This window comes from Nestor notabilis, unplaced genomic scaffold (assembly GCF_000696875.1).
Source record: "Nestor notabilis isolate BGI_N333 unplaced genomic scaffold, ASM69687v1 scaffold11036, whole genome shotgun sequence".
In the NCBI taxonomy this organism is placed as follows: domain Eukaryota; kingdom Metazoa; phylum Chordata; class Aves; order Psittaciformes; family Psittacidae; genus Nestor; species Nestor notabilis.
This window is the reverse complement of record NW_009931519.1, coordinates 1-8,865: the sequence shown is the minus strand read 5'-3', so window position 1 is coordinate 8,865 and position 8,865 is coordinate 1. Positions and strand designations below refer to the sequence as shown.

At 41.4% G+C, this 8,865-nt stretch overlaps 1 protein-coding gene across 1 annotated transcript; it reads right to left on the bottom strand.

Moving 5' to 3' along the window:
- Positions 1-255: 255 nt before the first annotated feature.
- Positions 256-5,706, bottom strand: LOC104406841 (tRNA (guanine-N(7)-)-methyltransferase non-catalytic subunit WDR4-like; the record flags this gene model as incomplete). Its single annotated transcript, XM_010015947.1, has 4 exons — positions 256-434; positions 2,964-3,033; positions 3,934-4,117; positions 5,642-5,706. Coding segments are annotated over 4 exons (498 nt in total), but the record flags the coding sequence as incomplete, so codon positions are not given.
- Between the last annotated feature and the right edge of the window lie 3,159 nt (positions 5,707-8,865).

Sequence of the window (8,865 nt, the reverse complement as noted above, 5' to 3'; positions counted from 1 at the left end):
TCAAGTATTTATATATCATGCATTAGAGATTCCTAGAACTGAAGCGCTAACACCTGTATGCTGCTAGAAGCTTAGGCATATTGTAAATGCATTATCTGCTGCAAGCAGGATATTGGCCTATCAGACTAACTGAAAACCTGAATCTGAATAAAAGATTAAACCAGTCTTCCTCCATAATTCATTTTACATTTAAAAACAGTCCACGGTTGGATCAGTTCCTTTCAGCAAGAAAAAAGTTACAAGCCAACAAGAGTATCATAGCGATGATTCTTCCGTCTTCATCTTTTTTGTTTGTCCATTTGAACCATGTTGCAGATCCTGCCTTTTCTTTTTCTTCTGCTGTAACCTTTCCTCTTTCTTCTGTAGGTAGGTGTCCATGTCCTCAAATGAAGCCTTGTAGAGATTGCTGTAGTAGCTCTCTGCACCAACAAAACCTGCAATTGGGCAAAGCAAGAACACAGGACAAGCGTTGGTTCCCTTAGCGGTCTCATCAGTTACTTCCTGTACTGGAATTCTGGATAGTGGCATGTCATCTCATTTACTGTGGTCCTATCCACTGTTAAATATCGGCATTTACACTGTGTAAGCCTGGTTTGTGCTGGTAAGCTTCTGTTCAGCATTCACACAGCTACACATAACATTCATTTTTAAGACTAGAAAATTCATACAGAGGCAAGCACCTGATGTTGATGCAATGAGTGCATGCAGCTCTCCTTACATATAGGACGTTTGCAGACTTCAAGGCTTCTGTTTTAAAAACAACTGCTGTTGTATCTTGCTGTCAGACATCCCAGTGAGTTGTTCCCCAAGACCTAAGCACTGCAGAGGGTGTATGCTACCTAAATGTGCTTAGCTGACTTCTCTCCTACAGTATTAACTTGAAACCCCAAAAGAAGTAGACTTCAAATAGTGATGTCCTACAGCACATACACATTTTCTAAGCATTCACCCCCACAGTTTTGTTACAGCTTCTGCGAATTCAGCGTAATATTCATCACACCAACTCCAACACTGTACATTTAGACAAGCTTAATAAGGAGCTGCTATCTAAATACCCCAATCAGATTGTTTCAGCAGAGAATGGAGAACTGGACTAACTGGCTAGGTCCAAATTTCTAAATGGTACCTGACAAGCCAGCAACCTCTAGGTCTCTGTATTCCTACATTTTCCCACTTCCCAAAGTTCTTGATCTTAAAGGGCAAATGCAAGGAAATCCAGTGTTTGCCAGGGTTCGGTCCTGAAGCTAGTGTGCTACTCCACAGTAACGTACATGCAGCATCCCCTGTGTCTTGGTAGACAGACAAAACAACTTTCCCTTGCTGGAGCACAGCAAAGGGCATGTTTTTACTTTCGAGGGTCTTACGTAACCAATTTAGTTGTTGGCTTTTGGTCCTGGAAGAAATTGTGTGCTGTCAGTTTGAATATTCATGCCACTCTCTACTTGACCAGTCTGCACTAAATCTCGCTCTATCTTTTTCTGACATCAGTTATTAGAGAATGTCAAACTATTCAATGTGTACTTCGAGACTGACCTACGTGTCTTAAATCCTACAGAATCAGCAATAAGGTGAAACAAGTTTATAAAAGGGCTATATGCGGGCATTGAGACTGGGTTAAACAATATAATTATCACCTTTTTTAAAAGGAGTAACTACCTTTTCAAGCACTAATTATGCACTGGAATAAGTGCTCATCAAGTGAGCTTCCCCTTACTAATTAACAATAATAGACGCTGTCATCTAAGCAGTCCTCCTTTCCCAGCTGCAGATGCAGCCAGCTACCATCTATCACAGCAATTTGCTACACTGGCTCATTGCACTCAGAACCTTTTCCCCCCTGCCTGCTCTTTTTACTTCTCTGTTTTAAGTACAAGGTCTCATTTTCACTCAGACCTCATACTTCTAATTATACGCCTGGCTGTAGCTACCAAGTCTGCAACATCTACATGCACTCTCCCTTTCAAAGCAGTACCTGACTTCCTCTTAGATTTCAAAGACTGTACCAACTTAACAACAACTTAATGACAACTACACCCTAAACCATCCAATACTAGATATTAAGGAGACTTTACATTAAACTGTACATTCCTGCAACTCTTCTATCTCTACATATGACCAGAAAGAACAGACCACAGGACCTATGGGGACTGTAACACCTTTTTTAAGGAAGGTTCCCAGTCTCCTAGCAAAGTACAGGAAAGAATTTCAATTAATCAACTCTCAATCCATAATGAGACATCCACTTGCGCATGCTGCAACCTCTCTCTACTCTGCAGCCACCACTGCCATAATTTCCGCTTCTAAATAAAGTTAGGTGGGGTTTTTTTAAATACAAAAAAACCCTAGAACCATAGGGTGCTTCTGAACTAGTAGTATTTTTCTGCCAGAGAGTGGGTGTGGGGCAGAAGTCAAGAACAAAATGAATGAACCCTGATACCAAGCAATTTCATCTGTGATACCATCCAAGGTCACACCCTCCAGCTACAGCAAGTTCCACATAATCTACCTTGCCAAGTTGGACCCAAATGGCCCATCTTTACAGGAAAGCTGCTCCTCCCATGGCTATTCCATTCTTACTATCTCCCCTGTACTTTTGATAAAGCATCTTGCCCAGGTAAGGACAAGATGACAAGCAACAATATTCGATATCACAGCAGTAAGACAGACTCCAGCTGCTTTGTCATAGGGTGTTTACACACATCCCTGTGATAAGTTCTTTTTGTAGAACAGTTATAATGCTACAATTCAGGTCTAAATAAGTACATTGTGTTTTGATAACAGTAACCTGAAGACACTTCATGATTTGCACTAACCTCCATACCAGGTAGAGTGTGGAAACCGAGAAAACTGAAAGACTGACTTCAACAGCCAGCTAAACTGACCTGAACTCTCATCTTGCTCCTAAATCTTATGCTTTAGCTATAAAAATTGCATTTCCTGGGACTTTAGGCCAAATTTCTCACCTTCAAACACTGTCCAGTTGTCTTTAAGATATTTCATCATCTTCTGTAATCCCTTGTCATCAGTTACAGCCTGGGAAAAGAAGGGACACTGTTTATTATTCCCAGAATATCATGCAATCTCATGTTTCACAACACACTGAAAATGTAACAGCTCTCAGAGGAGTACAGTGAAAAGGAGAGCAAGTGTAAGCCCTGCAAGATCTCTTTTAGGCTCCCTTTTTCCAGGACTGCTATAGAAACCTAGCTTGAGAACATGTGTTCTGCTGAGGAAGTTTTGCAGCTTGAAGGAAAAGAAAATGGATTCCCACTTACTAATCTGTGAGGAAAAGGAATACCACAAGGAACACATAAGGGTCAAAAAACATACTTAGAAGGTTCATTTGAAACCACTTCATGACTATACCATAATTAGCTAGGGACTTACAAAGCTAAAAAATGAGTTTCCAGTTATTGAATAGGCTATTAGAGAGACCTTGACAGCATATCCCTCCAATTTGACTCCCTGTTCTCACTGAAAAAAGAATCCTCTTAATGGTCACAGAATGCCTTGTCCCCAAAGGCAGGCACAGGGAATGCTGTGTGGAAAGCATTCCACAAAGCATACCACAAAGCAAACCACAAAGGGATTTTGGGTTTTGTGGGTTTTATTTAAATACTCAGGTGTAGCACACAGAAAGCACAAGCAACGGTTGAAAGTGCAGAGTACAATGGCTGACAACCCTGCTTGATCCTGCTATGCCACATGTTAGCTTTACCAGAGAAGAGACTGGTATTCATAACAAACCCTAAGCAGCTTTGTGTTAGATGAGGAAGAGAAGTAGAATGAGATGTGTATCTGTGACTTTTACTCCACCTCAAGACATAGAGAAGTGTGCCACTTAGCTTTCGCAGAACATAGTTTACTCCATTTTTGTTATGGCCTCAAGACAACACAAAACATTCAGGATGTTAGCATAACAAAAGTATCCACCTTCCACTGTCCATCACATGGTCTGTACAATTGAAGAGGAGCTTCACTGTCTTCCTGTAAAATCCATAGGTCTCCTGTTTCTTCAAATGCAATGTCCCAACCTTTATGTTTCAAAGAGATTTGCTGCTTGTAAACTAGCTGCTTGGCAACGGCATCAAGCTGAAAGATGTAGACTGTGGGAATACTTTTGAAAGGAAAAACTTAATTACCATTATTACCAAATCCACCTACAGCCATTACTTGTACAGCAAACTACAAACACCCACTCTAATTCCAAACAGAGCCAAAGCAAGGCCATTAGGAACTGCAAAAAATACCCTAGCACTTCAAGTGCAGTCTGCTTACATGATCGGAGGCAAAAGCTGTAAATACCTAATACATGAAATGGCTTTTCAAATGTTATATGAAAGAAAAAACAGTCAACTCTGTCTTCTCTCAAAAAAAAAAAAAAAAGGTAGTAAAGGAAATTTCATATGGCTTACTATATATGAGTGTTGCATCATAGGCACAGTGGCCTATAGAGCTTCACTTGAAGGAATATGTAGCTGAGCACCAGTCAAAAACAAAACAGTAAAGGAACTGCATGCAACAGAGTGGAAGAGAGAATGAGAAGGACAGGAAACCTTGACTTGGCTGAAGAACAGCACTGCACTCATCTCTACCTCTCCCACCAGCACTCATTCCTCTAGCAGCCACAGACCCTATGTGCAGAGCTTCCTAACCTCCCTCAGACAGGTCCCCAGTGTGCCAAGGCAGGACAGCTGAGCTCCCTTCCAAGTGGTTTACCAGGTCCACAGGACAGCACTGTTTAGACACACTGGGCCATGAAGCTGGAAATAAATGCCTGACGCAGAGCATGGGGAGGCCCCTGGGCTAAGTGACATGGGCACAGCCCTCAGCTGACATGGCTTCCCCTTCTGGGGCCAGTTTGGGTGCCCATGCAGAAGTCACAATGGGAAGCACTTAGGCTCCTTGCTCTGGTGAAGAGAAAATCCACTGAGGGGACAGTTGGCCAATTTCATTGTACAGGCAGCTCTGGCAATTGCTCCCTTTCCTGCTGGCAAGCTTTGTCAGGAAGAAAGCTTCCTTGTCAGGCTTAAGATGCTGTGGAGAGAGGAAGAGGGCTTGTCCATCCCTGCAAGACAATTCCCTGCCAGCTTAAATCCTTCAGCTCCTGAGCACTCTCTCCTTACACAAGACGTACATTTGAACCCAAAAGTCAATGTAGCCTCCTCACAATATTAAACTGAAGCAATGTTGTGATTTTAAACAGAATGGCCAAATTCATTCACGGGAGCAGAACATAGCAGCAGAAGTTTGGCCACTGCATCACCACAGCACCCTGAACAAAACAGGACACAAAACACACGGGTCAAGCACAGCAATTTAGGGAGACATCCTGAGCACCAAGCAGGGCTCACATGCATCCTAAGCTTTGCATTTCCTCCTCGGAGGGAAAGGCATCACAAAGTCTGCAAAATTTAAATAAGCTAAGCTGGGTAATCCTTGCACTCACCTCTGCACTCAGACCAAGTACAGTGAGGACTCAGAGGCTCCCAGTGAGGCCACAGGCATGCCTGGGATGCTCAAAGGTCCACAGTACCAAGTACTGCAGGCTAGAGAAAAGTTAGGGCAGCCAACAGGGAAAGCTGCTCTTGTCTTTGCAAGGAGCTGTGACAATTTTAGCCGTTACTTCATTTATTCTTACCAGTCACATAGAATGGCAACATAACCACCTTGACAGCAGTAGGTTATTCTTGACACAGTGTATTTCTATTACGAAAAGAAAAAGAAATATCCTTGTAAGTTGAGACTATTTTCGGGCAGAAAATTCATATTCCATTTCATGTCTTGGCCTTTAAAATTTAGCAGATGTATTAATTTACATCAAGTTAAGCAACATAATTACCTTTAAACTGCAGTCAAGTGTATTTTTGTACCAGTGTTTGCTATTTTATTAAGTTTTCCATACTTCTCCCTTCACAGCCATCCAAACAGAGGTCAAATGTAAAGGTTTTAGTGAAGTACTCTTAATAGACAAACTAACAGTTGAAGGAAAAGTATACCACCCTCAAACATTCTCTCCTGCAATCCTAATGGCAAAATCATCAACATTAAGCCTGCACAGCCAGGATATCACACTTGCAGCTTAGAGATTATAAACACAAGCCACTAGCTGCTTTAAAAAAAGGAGACAGTGATGCATAGCTAATATCCTTGCTGCACTGTCTCTGTTTTCAACATGTGTCTGGGTGAAGCCACACCACTTAACAGAAAACATGTTCTGAAGAACAAAGCAAGACTGCCAGAGGCCATTTTCCTCATAAAAAACAAAACCACACAAAAAAAATCCCACATACAACAACAATAAAAAAATACTCACACCACACTCCCACTTTAGAAGATATACTGTTTTCTCTGTCTGGGAGAGAATCAGAGAAATATCTTTGCTAAACACCATACTACTTGAAATATTAATAACTGATTTGAGGCTCCTCGAGTGGGAAGTAAGAACTTGGGAGGAGCAGAGAAACTGCAAGAAGATGCCCTAGGGTGCTTTTACAAAAGTGGCTGTTACATAACGTGAAAGACAAAACTGCAAAGGCAGAAGACTAGTTCTCAAGTATATTTTAGAAGTAGCAATAACACCAGCACTGCTTACTAGTAAAACCTTCCAACTAGAGAAGTAGGTAGTTATTCCCTTTAGGGCAGGGAAAATGCATCATCTTGGTGCTCTGCTGGCAGAACTCAGATGCATCTTCAAGCCCCTCTCAAGCCCTCCCCTCTTTACCTAACGTGACACTGGTCACTATACAGAACTTCTGTTTCACCAGCTTAAGCAGAGTTTGGGAGTAACCACGGGATTTTACCCTTTGAGCTACCAGCTGTCACACAGGCATTGCCAGGCTGCTTGTTTTGGAATGTTGCAATCAGTGTAGGAAAGCAAAACAAGCTGTACAGCTCCCAAACATTCAAGTCAGCAAGTTTTAATACCAGAAGCTATTCTGTCAACAGTACATGATGCAACTACTAAAAGATAAACCAACTGCAGAAAAGTTAGTTAATTAATGGTATAAATATAGCTGCGTAACTATAAATATGCACTGTGCAACCTTGATTTTCATTTATATTTATATCATACCATGAGAAAAAAAATAAAATCCATTGTGTCATGCTATCTCACGGGGTGAAGCAAGAACAGCAGCATGCACACACTTATCACTCACGTACTTGATTGCCTGTTTGGACAAAAGAGGAGCTCTTTATGAAAATTATCAAAAGGGTGATGTGTTTCAGAGCCCTTGGGAAACACGTGGGACTAATCTCTCACTACTCTGCAGAAATAGCAAGTTGTTAGTCCATATTTAGTATCAGGATCCAGGATCCCTGTTTCACACAGACATAAAAAATGTTTACAGTTCCAAACACCAGGTAGGATAAGTGGGCTGAATCTCTCTGTAGATATTACATCTAAATGTAGTTATTGCACTACGGAGCCATTTACACCATAGCTTTATGAGTAGAACTGACAACTCTTATCGTAAATCACCAGTAGGCTCTTTAGGTATTTAAGGGAACAAGTTGAGATACATATATATAAACCTCAAACCTGAGGTATTTATTTCTCATAACAGAGCTCTGCCTCTCTGCCTGTGTCATGACAAACACACAGGGTAAATGCAGTGATGGGAAGTGCCCACCTACACAGTTAAGTGCTTTGTCAGAGAGACAAAGGGTTCTGTGAACTTGAAGTATGCAGCAGCTCTCCTCCACCCTCACTGGGGGAAGGAGAAGTAGGCTTTTTGATTTGAACCAAGTGTTATTCACAGCTGGACAGAGACAAGAAAGGACATCTTCTTTGCAAGCTCTTTCCTTTCCATGCGTGGGTAAGTCAACTATAAGCACAATGAATGCAAGCCTCAGAGCAGTATCTTGTTCAAGGACAAGCCTACGAAATCAGTTAACTTCAAGAAAGGCTATAAGAGCTGTCCATGATAAACAGATAAACAGTTCACTTGATACTCTCTGAACTTATTCAGCATTTATGACACTTACCAGCCTGCCAACACCTTAAAATTAACTTCTGATATCATCTGTGAGAAGGGGTGACCCTACGAAAAATTAATGCACTGGACTACTGGGGTAGAGTTGTGCAATTCATATTCTGGACTTTAAACAAATTTCTGCTGTGAAGAGGATTGCATAAGGTGAAGGCTCCAAAGCAGGAAAAATATAACACTATGAATTTAGAGAATTACTCCCATTCTAGTGGGAAAATGAACCGAGGATCTGCAATCCAGCAATTGAAACCAATGCTACACTGCTCAGAAATACTCCAAGTTCCCCAAACAGACATATATTCATCATCTGCCAAGCAAAATAAGCCCACATTTATGTGCTCACATGACACACCATTACTGGCGATGCCATTATCATTGTGCTTCGAGTTGTGTTTCATGCTTCAGTGCATTCACAGCAGTTATCAATGGTAAAAATGAAATGCAAAACAAAAGCAAAGAAAAATCACTTAAATCCCCATCTGATCTCTGGCTGCCAGTCATTTGTAGACAGCATGCTAATTACAACCTAAAAAGTGCTGATTCAAGAGATTGTTTGCTTAAATTCAGTCTACAAATGCCACTCTTGGTTGTGAAGATGATCTCTGATACAGCTGGATGCACAGCACGACCGAATACTACTAGCAGACATCATCTCTGGCATTTCTAAAACTATGATGCCAGCAAAACACAAGTCTCTTTTCCCCTTTGGTCCTGCTGACCACAGAGAAAGTACATATTCACAGCTGTGCAGCAATACAACACAAAGGTAGCAACACACCACATTAGGGTTTAAATCTGCTATCTGCCTGTAATTGCTGGGACAAGATGCCTGATAACTGTTGATGAGTCAACAGAGAGCTTATGGATCAGG